Source organism: Calypte anna, chromosome 1 (assembly GCF_003957555.1).
Source record: "Calypte anna isolate BGI_N300 chromosome 1, bCalAnn1_v1.p, whole genome shotgun sequence".
Taxonomy (NCBI): Eukaryota; Metazoa; Chordata; class Aves; order Apodiformes; family Trochilidae; genus Calypte; species Calypte anna.
In genome coordinates this window covers 157,027,979-157,049,435 of record NC_044244.1, presented here as the reverse complement: position 1 = coordinate 157,049,435, position 21,457 = coordinate 157,027,979, and the positions used below count along the sequence as shown (strand labels likewise).

The 21,457-nt window shown below is 39.6% G+C and overlaps 1 protein-coding gene across 2 annotated transcripts in view; it reads right to left on the bottom strand.

The window, feature by feature from the left end:
- Positions 1-21,457, bottom strand: part of TBC1D4 (TBC1 domain family member 4) — a 107,597-nt gene that overhangs the window by 23,169 nt on the left and 62,971 nt on the right. Inside the window, exons 2-11 of one of the 2 annotated variants that reach the window (XM_030445204.1) lie at positions 20,052-20,651; positions 18,621-18,710; positions 14,763-14,867; positions 12,337-12,469; positions 10,483-10,574; positions 9,621-9,731; positions 8,837-8,956; positions 6,129-6,203; positions 4,925-5,151; positions 2,993-3,142 (exon numbers count right to left, since the gene is read on the bottom strand). In XM_030445204.1, coding sequence (XP_030301064.1) covers positions 2,993-3,142; positions 4,925-5,151; positions 6,129-6,203; positions 8,837-8,956; positions 9,621-9,731; positions 10,483-10,574; positions 12,337-12,469; positions 14,763-14,867; positions 18,621-18,710; positions 20,052-20,651 — 1,703 coding nt within the window. The remainder of the gene's footprint in view (positions 1-2,992; positions 3,143-4,924; positions 5,152-6,128; positions 6,204-8,836; positions 8,957-9,620; positions 9,732-10,482; positions 10,575-12,336; positions 12,470-14,762; positions 14,868-18,620; positions 18,711-20,051; positions 20,652-21,457) is intronic. The other variant, XM_030445213.1, reaches the window with a different exon arrangement.

Below are 21,457 nucleotides of genomic sequence, written 5' to 3'. Positions count from 1 at the left end.
TGCATCCCAAAGCTACAAGTCTCACAATAAAGAATTTTTCTCCCGTGCAGTGTGGCTAGGATACATTTCATGCATATGTAGATTATTCTGTGATTATTCTTGGGGAGAAACGCACTGAGATTTTAATTAGTGTTTCTAACAGTTGGACAGCTTATAGTGTTCAGATTGTGAAGGACTGCCACACCACCTTCAATTCCATTCTAACACTCACATGGAAATGCTAAGAACACCTCATGTTGAGCTTATCAGAGATAGAAGATAGTCCTCTGTTAAAAATAGCCACAGGAAATTAAAAAAAAACAAAACCCACAAAACAACTCACAAGAAAAACCATGCTGAAAAAGACAAACTCTCTCCCATTCGTAAACCTGGTGGCATGACACACGTTTGCAAGATTTATCACATTAAAGAGTTTCAGTCAGACAATATATTTCATTCTCCATAAGTCAGGTCAAGTGGTAGTTGAATCACCTCAGTCACTCTTATCACATCAGCATTATTCACTCAGCACTTGATTCTGACTATGTTTGTTGTTTTCTCTGCATGAGCCCAACTAGATGCCAACATTTCAACCTTTTTTATTGTAATTTCCTAACCATGACAGTTCGGGCTCAGTTGCTACCAGCAAGACCTATAGGTAATGAAATCCTATTTTCACGAGACTTTTCGCACAAACCCAAGATTAAATAGCAGAATAAACCTGTATACTACAAAACCTAAGTAGAAAGAGGATGATCTTCTGGGAACTACTCCTAATTTGAAGATGTCCAGCAGCTTACAGTTCAAACTCCATTACAATGAAATGCAGTATCTTGACTAGCATCCATTACCAACCCCAGAAAGAGAGATATCTCAGAAATTTCAGCTTGGAATTAGCTGGCATTAAAGCATAGTATTAATACTCAGTACACACATTTTTCAAATCCAGAAAGCTAGGTTTCATGCCATTCCTCTGTGTGTACAAACTAACCTAGGCACTGGTTCAGCTTGGACCAAGTCTGCTTACTGAAGGGAACACAGAAACAAAGTTGGACTGGAAGTAAAATGAGAGGCAGTCTGTGAGAGAAGTTATTTTTTTGCCATTTACCTGCACACTCTGGTGTGCACTCATCAGTTCCTTTAATTTCAGCTTTAATAATTCACCTGCTACTTACTGCAGTGTAATAGGAAATGGAATATTTAGGCATCCAATTCACTTATATAGTGATTATTACTGGACACAAGGTTTAGAAGAGGCAATACTGAAGCCCTGCTTCTATGCTGGATGAGATGTCGATCTCTCCTCTAAGATTTCAACAATATACACTGCTTATTCCTTATTTATTTGTGCTAGGGTAGAAAGATGGGGTTACCTTGAAATGACTTCCTCCTCAAAACTGTTAAATATTTCTAAGACCAGTTTTGAAAAGACCTCATAGGAGGTCTTATTATTAGTTTACATTAGCCCTGTATTAGAAAGCGAATCTAGACAATTACCATTTCCTTTTTAAAAGCTGTGGGGCTCGGGGTACAAGGGGCAGGACTGGCCCGGGTCCTGCCACTAAGACTACACAGACACCTCCCTCTAAGGATGTCTCACTTTATTCCACTTATACACAAGTTTATCCTTCTGGATGTACCTAAACTCTAGAAATTTACCACTAGGTGGGTTTTTTTGTTGGTCTTTTTTTTTGAAGTGTGTCTAAATTACAGGTTTTGGCTGCACACTTTACACCAAATCAATGATTAGAGTTCCAAAAGAGATACTTCAGCTGTCAGAAAAATCGTGGTAGGATACAGTTTTCTTAAAGAGATGATATGTACTTTCTATTTATCCTAACCTATATATTACTTGAAAAAACTAGACCAAACTGTACTTTAAAGCCATGTTAAGGTCAACTGCCTCTCACACTAGTTTATATATTTAAGTAATTTCTTACTTAAATTGGAGATTATAAACTAATCTGTGGTTAATGAAACTGCACTCTGCAAGGTGAAAAAAATTCTTCAGGCACCCCTAAAACTTTCCACATCCATCTCAGACAACTGAAATCCCCATGTAGTAGGGGATTTAGGACCATTTTGGTCCTAAAACCAAAAATCCATATCTCACAAATACTTGGTTTTGATAAGAATGAAATCTGTTATTTTTTCCAGGGAGAAACAGTCACAAAAGGACCTTGTACAACTCATTGGGTTTCTATTGGGAATGATTAGGGGAGACCCACACTCAGAGCACCAGAAACACGAGTTAAGTTCAGTGAACAAGGACAGGCTGACAAACAGAAAAGGAGTTGTCACTGACAGAAGAGAAATAAGAAGGCCAGCAAATGGCAAGAAAACACTATGAAGTTCAAAACTACGGCTTCACCTTATTTGCTACAGGCCTACTTCAGAAAAACAACCCATATGCAGTTTCCTCCAGCACCCTCCTGAAGGAGAGCCTATTCTTACAGTAAAAAGCAGCGTGACTTCCATTCACTCAGTCTTTCACACTGATGTCACAAAGCCCTTCTTGTACTTTCACTTCTTCACTTCTACCTCTTTAATGGCAAGTTACTTTCCGATTCTAAACATCTCACAGCTAGTGCCACCCAGATAACTTGGCACTTCCCCTACCTCATGCACAGGCATCCCACATTAGTACTGTACACTCTTCACACCGTTAGTCTCTTATTTTCACATGCCAATGGTCACAGCAACACATGCTGGCTTGCATTTAGCAGAGAAAGCATTAAATTGGCGTGATGCTCCTACAAAAGATTGCATTTCAAGTGACAAACCAATCCAAGAGATTTGCAACACTGCAACAGTAATGGGTCACAGCTACTAAATGTCAGCATTCAAGCCTCATTTTTGGCTAAAAGCCTGATCACTCATTTGCATTAACTACATAGGAAGTCTGTTAGGAATGCAGGAGCACAAGGGAGAGATCCCATGTGCTGCATAGCACTAGGAATCCCATTGTTAAGCTCGTGGCACTGAAGAACTAGGCAGGATACCACGCTCTCACCTCTTGGAGAGGTCACCTTCCGAGTGCTGGAGCAACCTTCCTGAGCTCTGGTAAAAGGTTTTCAGGAAAGAAGGGGCAGAGACAGAGGAGGGGAGACCAGGTGACACAGATTCACTCTCATTGAGAGCGCGCCGAACCCCGAGAACAGGACTGTGCAGGCAACAAGAGAACACAGCAGATGGGTCAGCATGGATTCAGATACGACAACAAAACACCCAGATTAAAAATATTGGCCAAGTACCTCATCTTGGGTTACAGTAACTTTGTTTTCCAGGAGATGAAATGTGTCAAGTGTACTACTGGGCAGTTTCTCTGGTGACATTGATTTTGCTGTTGCAGCCGATTCCTTTTAAGAAACCTTTCAGTGACATTGCAGAACAGGCAGACAACCTTATTTCTCTAGACTTATTTATTCTCAAAGTAAATTGAGAAAAAGAGTCTGTTAAACTTTCAGAAAATACCCTTAGAAAGCTGCTTCCAACAGCATAAACCACATTGTTTCTTTCCTTCAATTTTGTCTTTTTTTAAATAACATAGTCTGTCCTTTCTTATGTGTTCTAGCAATATACTTAGATGCAGTACTTCTAGATAAATTTTTGTGAAGGCTTTAAATCAAGATAGTCCTACAACACAGCTAAGTATTACTTCTTAATAATAGTTAACGTTGAGGCAACATAAAAATTAATTTGGTTTCTTTACTTTACATTTTTTATTAGTCCTCAATAGCAAAGGAGAGAAGGAAAACTCCCAGCCCAGAACCAGGCTGTCACACTTGCTGTATTTTGACTGAAAATCTGCTGATGATGCCACTTAATCAGCGACTTCTTAAAAGTTATTACAAAGAAGTAAAGTCAGCAAGTCCTTCAGTTTGAACTGTCAGGGTTTCCTGTTTGCAGACAACATGGTCAGTGGAAAAAAAAATAACCAAAGTTTATCTCAGTAAAAAACACATTATTTATCTGTTCAGAAACACGATGCAAGAAAGCTATTTCAAGGCTAGCTGCTTACCCTTCACCCTCTTCCACTGTCTGCACAAGCTGGTGCAGCATTCACACTGCTATTCTAAATCTAGACAAATGAGTGAGAAACTATTATTTAAAGCCTTTTTTACAAAGAGCCTACAGAGTTGCAGCCAAGAACTGAAACAGACAAATAATATGGAGAAAGTCCTCTTTCAATGGAAAAAAAAAATTCATCTCTTTTGGGCCTGAATCTTGTAAAGGTTTTGGAGTTGAGTCACTTAAAGTAGATAGCCAGGATGGAGGCAGAGAAAGAAAGTGCAGCCTCAGAGGCCACAAGGAACCATGGGGACCTCTTCTGACTGAGTGAAGGAACTCCTGAAGGAACAGAATTCCACATGCCAGTAGCTGGAAAGTCTCCAAAAAGGAAGGGGAAAAAAGTTAAGAGGGAAGCTCTGGAAAAAGGCAAACGGGGAAACTGGATGCCTCTCAGTTTGCGTTCAGCCCTCAAGTCCTCTCATTGAGACTCCTCACCAGTTTTAACTCTGGACATACTCTCTGGTAGCTCGGCTAATGCAGCAGCTGACGCTGGAAGCTGCCACTGCCTTTTTCACCCTGGCATTAAAACGCCAGGCTATGGTTTCTGCAGTTAAAAGCAGCGTGGACCACTTCTGACTGAGGGCTTGACTACCAACACTGCCAGAAAGGCTCAGCTCAGAGGTGACAGATAACAAAGAGCACCAGCATCCAGCCTGATGACAATTCACGGGATTGACGCTTCCCGGGAAATTCAGGGATTAGCAGAGAGATGCTGCGATACCACACAGCGCCAAACTACTCGGAAGCGGAGAAGAGAGGCTGAAAATAAGTAATTTAATAAATAAATAGCAGAGCGGTGCAGGAACGGCTTCTGTAAGAAGGAAGATGGGCAAGAGGCTCCTGCACTGAAACCACGGCACACCCGGACTCTCACCTTGTCGCCCCGACGCAGGTCTGCCGCAGCAGCGGGGAGCGGACGCTCTGGGATCTCCCGTTCTGGAAGGTGATCCTCCTCCTGGCGCTGGAGGGGGGATGGCTGAAGGTGTGTGCGCGCCTCCTGAACTGGGGGGAATCCGAATCTTCCTCGGGAAACGGCTGCCAGGCCGAGGACACGGGGGATGCCGGAGGAGTAGCTGGTGGGGAATCGCCCGGCGAAGCGTCCTGAAAGGAAGCGGTGGCAGGGTGAGGCCTGCCGCTCCCAGGCCTGACACAGTGATCCGCTTAACCCCATGGGCCACAGGCTGCACTGGGGCACCAAAGCCTCTCCCCCCCCTTCTTGGTCACGGCCTATTGTATGCTAATTATCACCAAAACCAGACATCCTTTGGTGATTTGCTCCAAAGCATCAGCGTCCTCCTTCAAAAAACCAAAACCAAAACAAAAAATGCCCAAGGCAAACAACAACGTACTGATTACTCCAGGCACCCTCTCACAGGGATCGGCATTCCAGCTACCAGACTTCTGGCTCTTTCAGGTAAACAGAGGAATCAAAACAACAAGGGAAATCGCTTTCAACTACTTTCCTCGACATATCGCGAGCATACTTCCTGTACCGTCACAGCGATATCCTGGAGGAGAGACTGTTACTGCACAGCCACATTTATGGGCAGCTGTAGCAGGAAAACCATAACAGAATCTTCACCTCCTGGGAAAACCAGCAACCAATCCTCACGTGAGGTAAAACATTAAAAACAGGAAATACAAAGAAAGTGAACAGAGTTCCGCCCGCTCGCCCCCATACAGCATCCTCAACAATTTTAGGTCAGAAAAGTCTTACTTCCCTAAAGCGATTATTACTTAGAGAAAGGATTCTTCACCTCCAGAACATTTCCACTCCTTAAGAAATGACCTCTTTTTAATTACTTCCATGAAGCAAGAGAGAAGCTGACCAGAAGTTCCGCACTTTTTGTAAAAACAAGCGTAGAAAAAAGGACTGGCAATCCAACAAGAGATAAAGCTGAAGCTCCAAGTCAACATACATGCCAGATTTCTTTACACCCTCCCAGTGGAAACACCTATTTGAGTATTGCAAATTGATGTGCTTTGTGCTACTTCAAATTGAAGCAGAGTGCCATATTTACTCTTCGTTAACCCAGGTGAATGAAAGCGTGAGCATTTTCCCTGAGCTCCTTACATACTTTGTCAGCAGCAAGGCTGTTGCAGCGCTCAAAGCTGTCTGCGCTTCCCAGGCGGCCTCGCATTCTGTTGGCTCCCTGCAAAAAAAAGGTGAGTAATTTAATCTGGTTGTCTTCCTCTTTTTCTGAAGGTTAATCAAAGATGGCAACAGCTGTGCAGGTGGATGCAGGACAGTTCAAGCACGTGACATTTTAAACAAGACCACAAATCATGGGACAAGCACTGGATTTTAAAGCAGTGACATTAGGCTGTCAAAAGTGTAACTTCTGCCCCCCCTTGCTCCCAGAAGTTTTAAATCTTCAGCAGCTCAGCTGTCTGAAGCATCTTGAGTATTTATTTCTTGATCTGTTTGAGGCAAAACAGCTGAGTTGGCTTAAACAACTGAGTTCCAAAAGCTCCAGACTTCAGTACTGTGCATGCACTGCAGATAAGGGATGTATTTGACATGCTGCAACCTAAACAGGGAATTTATGCCATATCTAGACATTTCTGAAAAACTAGTTACTCTTCAGCAAAAGTAATAAAAGCATTTAGCACTGGGAAAAAAATGCTCTCTGGCCGCAAATCCAGCCAAATAGTGCCAGATATAAACAAGCATTTTGATTACGAAGACAACTGTGAGGCAAATTTACTAGAAATTAATGTTAGCAGATCTTTCCCAAAAATGTTAGAGTAATCTGGTTTCACAGGAAAAGGTGACAGAACCACAATACTATTGACTACCTTCCACTCCTAACAAACTCACATGAAAGGTGGATGATGGTCCAACGTGTTGTTGGACATTTGCAACTGCTAAAGTAAGTTGCTTTCAACACTTTCATCAGGGGAAAAATAGTCTACATTGGAAAAACAAGTAGAGCTCCTCTTGGTATGCATGCAAGTTTAGGGGAAGTTTTGCCAACATCAGCAGTATTTATTTAGCATTCTTTTTCTTGGTAGGGTTTATATTCAAGACTTAAAATGCCCTTTAAGTACATTACCCCATTTAAACTCATTACCAATGAATACTCTGACACGAAGAAGCTCTTTACTGACCCTTACAATAAAACAGGAGCAAAGGATAACGTGGAAGTTTCTCATTAGCTTTAAAAGCACACACTTTTTTGCACTGTAAGAAGGGGGTTTTGGTTCAGAAAAAACAACAGAAGAAGTTAGTGCAGCATGAGCTATAAGAAATCCATTCATAAGGTCAAACAAAGGTAATTATTATTTTATGAGGAACTCAATTAGGAAGCCACAGCCTGTTTTCAGTTCAAACCTGACAAAAATATGATTAGTCCAGCAAAACAAACAAGCAAAAAAGCAACATTCCTCTGGGACTAAGGGAAGCCATAGCACAGAACCCTGCATATTTCCCTTTTGGTGAGTAGTGAGACGCTACTCCTTCAAGTAGCTTAAAATGTCACTTGATACTATTTATCTAGCTAAGGAGCCATCCATTTAAAGTGTTCCTAGGTATCTGGTGACTACATACTTATTTCTAATTCTGCTAAGACTGAGGCTGACATTTACTCACTTTTTACTTAATTTTTTTTACCTACAAAAGGATGCTGAATGCCATTATTTTAAAAACCCTGAATTTCAAATTTCTTTTATTTACCTACGTGTACTTTAACATAAAGATGATTAAGTCATGCAATAATTAGCATCGCATTACATCAATACCACGTGATTTGCACTCCTCCTGAACACAAACATGGACACTAGGTGCTTGTAATAAAACATGCAGCATGTCACAGTGGGCCTGGTGAGAATAAACATACTGTGTCAAAAACAACAATATATAGGCAATTTCCCTTCAGATACTCTTCAGCTTTAGCAATGTATTTCATCTAAATGCATTCTTCCCTGACATGATCAGAGTGTTAGTATGTCTGTATATGGCAGGGTTGATTTATGGTGTTATTCCCAGTGACGTATTCCTGTTCCAGAGTCACCACAAGGTTAGTGACCCACCATCAAAGCTAGATCACTTTCCAGTCACATGTCCTTTAGACGTGGAAAAAAAATTACATTCAGCACAAGCATGACTGTAGCTGTCACCATTTGATGACATTCCAGACTGCTGAAATTACCCAGATCATCTGACTGCCATCGCTCACTTTTGTGCACTCTTTCTCCCTCTCTTCAGACATAGTCCCTAGCATATAAAACTTGCTACACAACATAGGCCAGATTTGACCAGGACCAGGCACCTAGTCTTCTTCAGTTACTACTCCGTATGACTCTTCTCTGATTTCAGGACTCTCCCTAATCTCTACCTTTCTTTTTGCTGAAAAAGAACAACTTTGTTACTAAAGAATCTTTGTGACTAATGAGTAATTTTAGTTATTTCCAGTTAATGAGCCACATTTAGCCAACTTTTCAGAAAAATGATAGCGTCTCTTTATAAGATCACGCAACCATACCAATTATTTTTTTTAATTATTCTGAAGAAACATATCTGACAATGCACATCTAACTTAATTGCCACCTAGAACAAACATTCTTTATGCAGAAAAAGTTGCTTTTTTTCCATTTATTTATGTGGCCTTACCATAAGCTTTTTTAAGTCACCATCAACCTAGCTAAAACCCTCAGATTTCACAACAGGAGTGTTGCTTCATTAAGTATTTATCAGGCTAAGGCCAAACCCAAACAAAAATATCTGATAGGTCTTTACTGTCAAGGATATCTGGGAGAGCTGCTGACAATGAGTTGTTAATCTTACCCTTGAGAAGATATTTTCCAGAGAGCTAGTCCAGGATTTCTTGGCCTTGTTTTTCAGAACGTCAAGTTTAAACCTGCCACCACTCGTGGTGCTTTCTGGAATCGTACTGTTAGAAATGGTCTGTTGAAAAGAACAAGGACACAATTCAGCTTTGACAATTATTTTTGCAACTGCAGACCTCCAAAGATTGGAGCTGAATGAAGTTACATAATAAACAACATACCCTTGGCCTTTATTAAAAGAAAAAAACAAACAAAACCCACAGAAACAAACAAACAAAAAAAACCAGCCCACAAACCCAAACTCAAAAAACTCACAAAAAAAGACCACTAAAGGCACATCTCATCCCTAAGGACTATCTTTTAAAACCTTATGATTTTATTAATACTGTTACCCACTTCCTTTGCTAGGTAAGTTCGTAGTTTAAACTGAAACCAGTGCCTTCCTTCCTAGCTATCCCCCCTAGAAATTACTGTTTGTGAATGGGGATCAGGGAAGAAGGAAAAGGACAGAAAAGGTATCCTCAACCTGTAATGAAATCCAGACCAAAAAATAATTGGTTGCTTTTCTTCCCTCCTTTCCTGCTACCCAAAATTTAACAAGAACCCCCAAGTACACCCCTGTAAATCGAATCAAATTACTTCTCTTTCTCAGTCCTCTCTTAATTACACTACCCAGCTTTCAGCTATCACTGATGAACTCTAGCAGTTGCCCTACTAGTATTTAAGGCTGCATTTGAATAGGGTGGGAGAAGGGAGAGGAATAACATAAACCCAAGCTTTACCGATGGTGCTTCACCAATGTGAATGTGTGTTTTCTGCTTAGTCTCACAGAGCTGGCGTAAATGTAAGATCACAAGTTCATTTTCTTCCTGGTCACTGTCAGGCTTCATTTTCTGTAAGTAATAGCAAACAAAAGAAAGAAGTTGTCTTTCAAGTCATGATTTGCTTTTTTTTTCCCCTCTATACATGCATATTCTTTGAAGTTAATATAGTGGTTTGCCAGCATGTGCTTATTAGTGCATCAAACTGCATTTCTGTTTGTGTGCCTTCACAACTGTAAAACCTTCCATGTGGAAACTGTTATAGGCTGTGGAGAGGAGGGAGCCTTAAACCTGCGTATTTTGTTTTCTAAAGTTGTGTGCCACTGTATAAGCTAAAAAAACAAACTGGTGTTCCCTGCTTCAGGCAGCTAGAGAGGAGTGCAGCCTTTGGAAGCCCAAATGACTGTATACTTCATCTGCTCAGTACACTTGCTTACACCTTTTGCTTCAGAATAAGTCAAAAGATACTTTCCACAAATACCAACCACCTCTTTTGTACCTGCATATCTCACCGGCTCTCAGCTAATTCCCACATCACTTTCTAGTAATGCATTTTAATGTGAAGAACTAAGCTCAGAAAAAAAATAATAACAAAAAATAAAAGCATGAACAGAGAACACCTCGGCAGACTTGGGAACTGAGACTTATCTGATAGCAGCGAATGCATAAGGTTATACTGGAACATGCTATTTCAGTATGATGTTTGATGGAAAGATCAGAAATTCAAGTGCATAACAAACAAACATAATCAAATGAAAATAATGCCTCATCCATCTCATCATGGTCTTTTTCAAATTGGAGAAAACAGCTTCTAAGATATTACCTGAACACGTTCAAAAATGTCCGCTTGCTCATTATCAGTTAGGGATGACAGATGTCTCTGAATCACAAGTTTGGCTCTTGGTGGATAGAGTCCTGAGACAAGAAAGGAACGTTAAAGCTTCCAGATTCTCAGATGTTCTCTCAAAAACTTTTGAAAAATAAATTATAATAGAAAATAAGCCTGCATCTGAGTTTATACAAGTTTAACACGTCACAGTTGTGTATCTGAAGTATCCATGATATAATTACTTCAGGCTTTGCTAACCACATGGTTTTCTATCCATGCCTTTTGTCACAGTACCAAGAGATCACTAATACAGCAGCTTGACAACTGTATGGAAGAGGAGGAAGAGAGGAAGAGATCAGGAATATAAATGGAAAAATACTCAAATGAATGAGATACTCAGAAGTTTTCAGATACTTCAAAAAGTTTAGATGCATTTCTACACAGGAAAGGTTAGGGTACAGGTCATACCAGAGAACTGAAGATACTTTTATAAACAAGGGCAGCTTTAGAGCTTAAGAATTAAGAACTGCTGACATTCAGTAAAGTACATATTTGCTCAAAGAGCTTATTCTAGGAAGTTACAAAAACTGTGGGGAAAACAAATCTGGATCAGATGAACATACATGCTTTTTCCACCCATGGTAGATATCATTCATAGAGAACTGGAATCAAACCAGCACAAGATTTTCCAAAGTCATGAAGAAGCTCTGGGTTTGACTACAGTTAGATTCTAGATACTAAACAAAGACAGATACAAGTAAAGGGACACTAAATAACTTGGTCATTAAATACAAAGTTTATGAATCTACTATTCTGGGACTCAAGTTCTTACTCCAGAAGAGATTTTATTTGATTCTGGATACTCACCAGGTTTGCAAGTACCTATATTCAAGATAGTTAAACTGACTAATACAGCAGCCTCTATAGTTTTTCACTGACAGAAGACTTTCCCATTTAAGTTTTACCATTTCTGACTATCTGTTGTAAACCCCAAAAATACCAATCACAATCTGAGAGAATTTCGCTCCACCAAGATTTTATGCTTTGCTTTTCATCCACCAGAGGGAGGTAAGTGGCAATGGTGACTTCTAGTGAATGGGAGAACGGGCAATTATCAGCACCATCATCACCATACCAGAGGATACCAGACAGTGGGGTTTTTGCATGTAACACTTTCCAAGGATACATTCTGGAGTAACTATACAAACGGGATTCTACTACTAAATTTAAAAAAAAAAAAAGTATAAGATTTTTTGCATGTGCTCTAGAATATCTCACCCCCAGAGAAACTACAAATGTTTGTATATTCATATTTGAAGCCAGGTAGTCTTAACTTTCTATGTTATATGTTAATCTTATGAGTTAATTTATTTCCCACAATATAATTAGGATTGAAGTGTGCAAGAGAATAAAGATAGAGAAGGAAAAAATAACACTACACAGGAAAGAACATGCACATGAGAAAGTAAGATTCTTTTTGACCACAGCTGTCTTTTTTTTTTTTTTTTCACACTTGCTACAAGCATGCATCTTCAGAAAAAAACAAACAGAAAAGACAGAAGATGAACTGGTTTCTTGCTATGCTTAATATTTAAGAGAGATACAATGATGAAACAGTATGTATTTATAATGCAAGCTATACTACATTTAGTCGTGGTAACATTCTGCTATCACACGTGCTTACAGATACTGCGAAGTGATGGTGAGAACTGCTTACTGGGATGCTTTTCCCTCTGCTCTTACACTGTACAAGTTGAAAGTGCATGGTTGCAATAACTAAAACTAACTGATATATTGTCGTCTAGAATAATCAGAAAAATACGATTAGAAAATGAACTCAGCTACTACCTTCAATTCTTTCACAAAGTTTGTGCAATGAATGCATAGGGCAGGCCTCACAAAGTTTAATCTGTGTCTTGGCATTTTGCAGAGCTGCAGCAGTGCTGAAGGCTTGTTTCAGGGTAAGCATTACTTCATCAACCTAAGAGGGAGGGAGGCAAAAGACAATATATGAACAAAAATGTATGCCATATACTTCAAATTAGATTTATAAATCACCTCATAGATAGGTGCTTTACATCTGGAAAAAAAAAAAAAAAAAGCACAACAAAACCTAAAAAACACCACAAAAACCCACCAAAAATATAACCAAAAAAAAAAATCACAAAAAACTCAACAAAAATCCCAAATTATTTGCCTTCTTCTGAAGAGATAAAGGTTGCCTTCCCAGGTTTTGTGTTTTCTGTCTCATCATGTTCAATTTCAGCCAGAAAGTGTAATGTTTAATATCTGAACTTCAGTTACTTGAGCTTACTGGGCATGCAGCCACTATTTTATGAAGCCACAAATGGGAATTTTTGGCTTGATTATATGCTGGATAAATAAAAACCATTAATTTCTTTTCCCTATAGCTTCACATTTCCCCTGTAAACTTCACGTGCTTCCTCTCAACAATTTTCCTCCCACTGCTGTACCATTTTAGAACAAAACCCAGCAGACACATCCTGCTAGCAGACAGCATTTCCACAGCATTTCACTTTTCTCCAGGCTACTTGACTGGCACCTAGCTTTGTTACAATCTCCAGCTGATACAGATAAGTAGTGCCAGCCTGCCTTGCAGTCTGCCCTGATCTTTCCTCTGCCACTGCCACAAACACAGAGGTACCTACGGTCCCACACACCAGCACTGGAGAAGCTCAGCTTTTGTGTAAGCAAGGTCAGAGTGACAATGTTTCTTCACACTCATTCAAATACACTCCCTGGCCTTAAATACAAAGCACTTGGGGTTCCCCTCTCTGTATTTTAGGGGAACACAACGTTCATTAGAAGCTGTGCCCGTGAGTCTTTGCATTAGTACAGAAAGTAGGAGACAAGAGCTTGAGGATAATCTTAGGAAGGAAGACAGTATTGTACTTCAGAATCAGGTCCTTGCTCTTTCCTGTCACTTTTCTAATAACCAGGAAGAAAGCTGAAATATTTGAGAAATCATTCAGCCTAGCATTGGAAACACACAGATTTTTTTGAGGGTCTGTCACTTGGGAAAAAGAAAGGGAAGGGGGCATCTGAATGTAAACATTTTAATTACTTTGTGTCCTGATATATTTAGGTTTTATTTATTAAGCTCCAGAATTTTAAACTCTATCAGTATTGTCTAGGTGCTCTCTCTTGTTAGCAATAAAGCAGGGCACTGAAGGATGAATAAACATCTTGCAGCACAGACTGATCATTTTTTCAAATTGGCAACAATGTCTCTCGGATGGAAGACCTACAGAACAATGCTAAACACATGGATTATGACTACAAAGGAAGTGTAGTACAAACTGTAGCTAGGTTTCAGCAAATCACTGGCACCTACAGCTTCAGTTCATTGATACATACTTAATCAAATGTCCAAAGCACTTTTTTTACAGTTACAGAGATCCACTCATGACTTTCTACTGCTCTGATCAGATGCTGCTACTTTCTCCTCCTGAAGAGCAAAACAGACTATAGGGAAAATGCTAAAGCCACATGCAGACTACAGATGTGTGCAGGATCAGGCCAGTAGTTTAAACCCTAACCTAGAAAGTATGTTTGGGTTTTTCTTATCATCTTTGTAACCAATTCAATATAGAATCATAGAATCATAGAATCATAGAATCATAGAATCATAGAATTGGCTGGGTTGGAAGGGACCTCAGAGATCATCAAGTCCAACCCTTGAACCACCGTTGCGGTTGCTAGACCATGACACTGAGTGCCACATCCAGTCTCTTTTTAAATATCTCCAGGGACGGAGAATCCACTACTTCCCTGGACAACCCATTCCAATGTCTGATCACCCTCTCCATAAAGAAATTCTTTCTAATATCTAACCTAAACTTCCCCTGGCACAACTTAAGACCATGCCCTCTTGTCTTGTTGAAAGTCGTCTGGGAAAAGAGACCAACCCCCACCCAGCTACAACAGGTTATATCTATAACTGCATGTTTAATGAGGAACCAAGTGTCTCAACAATCAGAAATCCAAGAGTTAAATGCAAATATAAGGCTCAAATAAACTCAGTCTGCATGTGTGAACTTATCCATCCAGATGCATCAGCAGAGTACCAGGATACAGTTGTATTTGCAAATAATGTATTTCCTATTGCATGTTTTCATATTCACAGCTGAGGTCTCAAACCTGAGAAGATGTGACCCCTGAGGCTCAGCTGACATAGCAGAGTAACACCCCCCCCATGGTTCAGAAAATGCCTAGAAATCTTCCTGTGGAAGGTTAGGATCATTAATACTTACCAGAGACTCATTTGCACACTGGAACACATAGCAAATATACTGGCTTAGTCCAGGTTCAACAGATTCCCGGCAAATGAAGCCAAAGTGATCAACGTGTTTAATGCCCTAAAAGAGGTCAAAACCAGCATTAATGGAATAAGTCATAAACAAGTTTAGTTTCCAGAGTGATCCTAAAAATAGTTACCAGATTCCTACACTCACCAACACAAAAAAACTGAGAAACTATCTATACATACTCCTAATGATTTATTTTACAACTACAGTAGTTATGTTTTTAATTGCTTTTTTGCATTTAAAGATTACATACAGCTCTTTACACAATAAAATAAGTTACACAGCAAGAGATCTGAATCTGGATCTGAATTTCATCCATTAGAAAAATTTCAGGGAAGTGAAGAAGAGGGCCCTAGATTTTATTTGAAATTGCCTCTGCAGTGAAAACTTGATGTTATAAGCCCACGTTAAAACACAGGAGTAGCATCAAAGTGGCAACAGATCTTTGCTTTGCTGTGTAATACAAGTTTGGACTACAGCAAAAAGATCAGGGAATGAGTGGTGACATGCAGAATTCCAACCAAACTCTTAGATTCTTTGGGACCGAGTTACATACTAGAAGTTTCATGACTTACTACTGATGCTTTCTTGCAAGATTCCAGTCTAGCTGCTTGACAGGGAGCACTGCCTTGCTAGAAACAGCATTGAGAAGATCAAAGAAAGCTGCTTCCTAAGAAACACTATTTTCAGGCTCAGTTCACAGAACATGACTCACTATTGTTAAAGCTTTTGCCAATGTTTTTATCATCTGAGTACGGTAATAGTAGATTTTCTCCAAAAGAAAGCCTAATCCTGCAAGTTCAAATACAACAAAGAGCAGAAATCTGTTGCTTGGATCCACTTCCAAAGAAAATACCTGCATCTTAGAAAATGGGAGGATGAGGCTAAACAACTTGTTTGTCACTACAGTAATCACTACAGAAAACACTCCAGATAGAATTGGTAATGCACTATGTGACAGACTGAACATATTGTCACTACATGCTGCAGTTTTTAGAAAGAAAACCCCATAAGTTACCTTTGTACTACTTAAGCAAAACTTAACAAAGGTGCAGATGACACCTAAGATGGCACAAATGACATTCATTTACCACAGAATCACAGAACCACAGAATCAGCCAGGTTGGAAAGGACCTCCGAGATCATCAAAAGCCTGACCCTTAATCCAGTACCACATTGATCCTCACTTAATTGAACCCATTTTCCTGCGACACACGAAGACTTCAAAACCATAAAATAAAAAGGAACAGATGTATACACATATGTAGATATATTTAACAGCAAAACGTTGCCCTGTGTTTTGCAAGGACACCATGTTTACTTAAGGTGGTTCAGTGAGATGCCATTTCTCTCACAGCTAACAGTGTCTGAACAAGTCTGCTGCTGTTTGATTTCTCAATCTCTGCCAGAGAACATTTGTGTGTGTGCGTGGGGGGTGAATGGCCGTGACACTTGCACCACTGAAGCATAAATAGCACAGTACATTCCTCAGTTAACACTACCTCCACCACATTTCCTTAAGAGGGTGGCCACACCTGTCATGCCAAAATAGTAGAGTTGTTGTACTGGGTTCCTTCAAGGTCAGCAATGCTGCAACAAGAAAACTTCTATGGTTTGTCTGACACCTGAGCTTAGGTGGCACGCACAAGGGTTTATCATCAATTATATTTGCTGCTCTGACAATTATATGGACTGCAGATAATTTATTGAATGCAGCAGATCAACCATAATTAAACTACAGAATAAAAGTACCTTTGTTAGGCCAGACTAAAAGTATCCAGAATAAAAACTGAAGAGAACACCTCCTTTTCATTGTTTGTAAAGCTTAAATGAGCAAACATTCCTAAGCTGCAGTCTCACAATATGCAGTAAATCACTACTCTATAAATCCACAACAGAGAAGCCCTGTGGCTAGCACTGTGTTCTTATAAGTAGTACTGATGAGGTTTATGCAACCAAATCCAAATAAATTAATGTTTCATTTCTATTGGACACAGAAAAAACACCCAGCTTCCCTAAAGTATTAGTTTTTCATTTAAAAAAATCCTCAACAACGAAACCCTCCACAGTATTGTTAGTGCCTGTTTGAGTTATGCAAGCGTGCAAAACAACAAAAGCTTTGCTTTAAATGAAAGTGAAGAGGTGGAGTGAAAAACTCCATGTCCAAAGCCCAACGCACAGCATCACTCAACACTGTTTCCTGTACACAGTTATTTTACTGAAGGAAAACTAGTTCTTGAAGGTCTGTCATGGTCTTGCTGGTCTCCACCAGGCTCTGAAGTTAGCAGAATAAACACTGTCCCTGCTTAGGCCTGTTTGGCTTGTCTGTTACAGTATGTACATGCAACCCAGGAGCACAGTTCGTGGACCTGAATGTCACTTTTACTCAGCTCAGTACACCCACAAAGCAGAAGAAGACTCAAGCTGTCTGCAAATTTTCCTTTCCATACCATTGCTTCAAGAAACAATTTGATTTTTCTTTAACCTAAAGCTATTAATACGATTGCTTGATTATACTGATCCATTTTATATTTTCCTTTTCTTTTTTTCTCTACCAAGAGCAATACAAATTTTAGTTAAACAGCAGACTTGACTTAAAGGCCTAAACCTTTATGGGGTAGCTCAAGGCCCCACTGGAGTTACAAGTATTGACCAGGTCTTAATTTGTATTAGCAATGGTAATAAAGTCATGCAAAAGAAGATTTGAGATTAACATTCAAATGAAAAAACTCACTTGGGGATGAACTAGAGGTTTAGAGCATGCCAGGAAATTTACTGTAAACTACAATATCAAGTTTTAAGGAATAGTGAAATGATGCATGTGCATAGTGAAGGACAAAAGGTAATAAAACAATACGTGCCAGAAGTAATAGGTGCTGAACAAAACCAGCAAAAAGATAGAATGTGAGTCCCTCAGCCCTGGCATTTAACCCTAGATGACACATTTATTTGTTACTAGACATAGCTAGGCTCATCTATCATCATATTTTCTAGAAGAAATGACTCAAGCAAACTGCTGTTCTTCTGGAGGGCTGATCTGATGCTCTCCTCCTTGCACTGCAGAAGCTTTCATGAGCTTAGTTCCTCAGAGAGAGCACACTCAGAGCATTCTAAATGGAGATTAAGCTACTTCCAAAGTTATTCCCAGTGTTGTCCCAAAGCAGAACAGTTTATGCCTTGTTTTCTGATCAATGATCAAAGTCGCCACTACCACAACTCAGCCTGTTATTTTGCACTTATCTTTTCTGTACTTAAGCTCTTTGGGAATGGCACTGAATTATTTTTCTGCAAGATCTACTTGCAAGTGCTGCCAGATGAATGAAAGCCCTGATCTGAGTAACAGCTGTCACCCTTGTAATGGCAAATCAGTCCTTCAAGTCTGCTGCAAGTCTCCATGAAGCAATCACTTTAATATCCAGTTTCTTCAGATGTACTCCCCAAAGAAATCAATGCTTCAAACTTCATCCAGGATTTGTATACACATAGTCACAATCAGCAAAATTACATCAAAATCCCCCCATGCCCTTTTTTCTTTTCTTCTTCTTTTTTTTTTTTTTTTTTTTTTAATTAAGGAGCCAATAGGGTAAATCAGAAATTTATTTTTATTCGTGGTACTTTAGATAGGATAAATTGTTTTACAATGGCTTTTGAGACTGTATAGACGAAAACAGCATAAAATGCTGAAAAAAACCACAGTACTTCTTTTTTTTCTGTTGCCTATAGAACAGAAGGACAATCCAACTGAAGAAAAAGTAAATTCTTTTTCTTCTGATGATCTACACATTGCTTTTTGTTAATGCTTACCTGAGAACATGAGGAGATATCTTTAAAATTCTTTTCAAGCACAACAGATTTGGTGTCCGGACTGATGAGGTTAACTTCAAACCTTCCAACCTAAGGGAAAGAATATAAGCTTAGCTTATGTCTTTTTGTGCCTTAGAGACACAAATTAATGGCAACAAAACTGTCACAATCTAGCCCTTTCTGGTTCAACACACAGTACCTTCAGCACAACAGCTTACTCAGCAGGAACAAGGATGCCATAATTCAGACTACACTGAGCAAGAATATTTCAGCAAGAACAATACACTCACTTGAATAGGAAAAAGACTTGGGAAGAAAACAGCTTTTTTCCCCCTCCCTTTTCTCTTTGAATTATTTTGGTCCAAAGATCACATGCCTGATGGACAATACTTAAACCTTTAGGAAAAAATGAGACTAAATTAACAGCTGCAACAAAACCCAAAATTTGTGGATTAATTTTTTTTTAAAGTATGCTGTAGGTCATCTGATAAACTATGTTGATCTTAAGGTGATACTTTTTGGTTTTGTCATAATTCTATAGCTTGTTTTGCAGCAAGCTATCTTTCAGTTTTTCCAAACTGCTTCACAAGCCTATGAAACTTATTCCATAGGGATTGGGGAGTTTCTCAGACAAATCCTTTTCATTACTAAGGATGGCCGTGGCTTTCTAAAGGGCAATGTATTCTCACTTGAGTTAGCATTTCCCCAAGAGAATAAAAGGCAAGAATGATCTTTAAAGCCCAGGCGTTTTGCCCTCTGTTATTTTAAGGTCCAAAGAACTTTTCTTTTATGGGTCACCTCCTTTAAGTGTCCTTTTGTTTTCTCAACACAGCCTCTGAAGATGTCAAATGCTCTCCAGGCAAGAGAAGAAATAACCAGGAGGTCTGAAGGAAGAAGCCTTCAGTGAATAGACATCTGAATACTCACCAGGGAAAGACAAACTGAACATCAGAACAAGTTATCAAGAAGAGGCTGGCTCAAACATAAGGCTCTGAAAGCCTCGTGTGAAGTTGTGAGTTTCTTTTAATTGTATTGAAAAAAAATAGGATGTTTCACTTGGAAGTCTTAATCGATTCTATTTTTTAAAGTATACTCATTTTTTCCAGCTATGTCCTAAATCTCACCAACACAGATGGATCAGAACTGCACAAAAAATAATGATTTTCCTAGAATAAGTAATTACTCCTTAAATGATTCCTTTTTCTTAAAATTTGCCTGAGCTCAGGAGCTAAGGTGACTTCCTTAAGAAACCTCACTGCTACTTGTGTTCCAATCATTTATGAACAGATACATAAATATTTTTGAACAAATCATGAAACCATACTGGACCCACATTACTTATCTTGCAAAACTTGCCCCGGCCTCAATCAAACTGCACAGCGGAAGATACGCTGCAAAAACCAACGAGAAATTGCTCATCCTACCACAAACCTGGAACAACATTGTCCTGTTCTTCTCCGAATCAGAGGGCTGAACATGACTGGGGGCACTTGCATGTCTTCTGCGTGACTGTATTTTCAGGTTAGTGTCATGAACTTTTCTTTGCATAACTGCAGTGACACTGCTGCACCGGGAGCGAAACTCCTGTTGCTCATCAAAACCAGAGTCCTCCAAAATTCGTTCTGGAAAGGAGCCACGAGTGCTGGCCAGGTTGGTCAAGTTGCTCTGGCTGCCAACTGTAAACATTGCATGATGCCCTGTGGTGTTATTTGGGCAGTCCAGCTCTTCAAATGGGCTGTCTATGGGAGAAGCTGGCACGTTTCCTTCACACAGGGTTAAGTCCAAACCGGACTCGTTGTTCCGCTGCTCGTTTAATAGTTTCAGGCGCTGGCGCTCATGAAGGCTGAATTTTTCAATGCAATCATCAATTAGTGTGGATGGAGCTTTCTTGTGAGCCACCATCACCTTCCCACAGTACAAGACCTCAAATTTTTGAGAGTCATAGAAGGCATCTTCATTGTCCTTACTTGGTTTGGCATCTTTTAGTGCTGCTTTGGAGACTTGTCTTATGCTGCTGATGACATCAGGAACCTAAAGCAACAGTTTGAAAGGTCTGTTAGTAGCCACAAAAGAGAAAACACAGACAGTGATATGTCAAACACATGCTAAAGTGAAGTATTCACACAACATATTTCTCCAGTGAAGTGCCATTAACTTCTTGGCTGGCAATATAAAAATAGTAAATTCTAAATTCTGCATAGAAAATTTATGCAGTGGAAACAAAGCTAATAATTTCTGGTATATAATTTTAATTTCTTTTTACTGTAACCTGTTTCAGAACATGAGTTTTAAATTACCAGAAAGTCCACTGACAAATGTTCACACTCTTTTTTTCTGTTTGTTCTGAGACTGCCTTCTCTGTAGCTCCCTCTTCCCACATCAGCATTCCTTGCTGATGTATTTTGCGTAGGGGCATCACTGTTCCATTATTTTGCAGATCTAGATACTCATTCTTAGGACAGCTGTTGAAACAGTTTTGTGAAAGAGAGACCAGCATTCCCCATCAGTTTCAACTGAAAGGTTTGGAACAGAGACAGGAAGAGTATGGAAATTTTACTGAAGTACCATGTACAACTCCTTTATGTTCTACTATAACAATTTCACCCCATCCATGCTCTGGCACAGCTTACTTTAAAGTCACATTTCCCTGCTGCCTCAGTCATCATGCACACCCAAATCTCTCTCCTCCTCTCATCATGCTTCCCTACCACCACAGATTCCTACCATACCCTAGAAGGCCATATTACACATTTCCAGCAAAAACTCTGGACTTTATCCATGTATTACCCAGTCTTTCCAGGGCATCTGGTTCTTCTTCCATTTTATCCCAACCATCC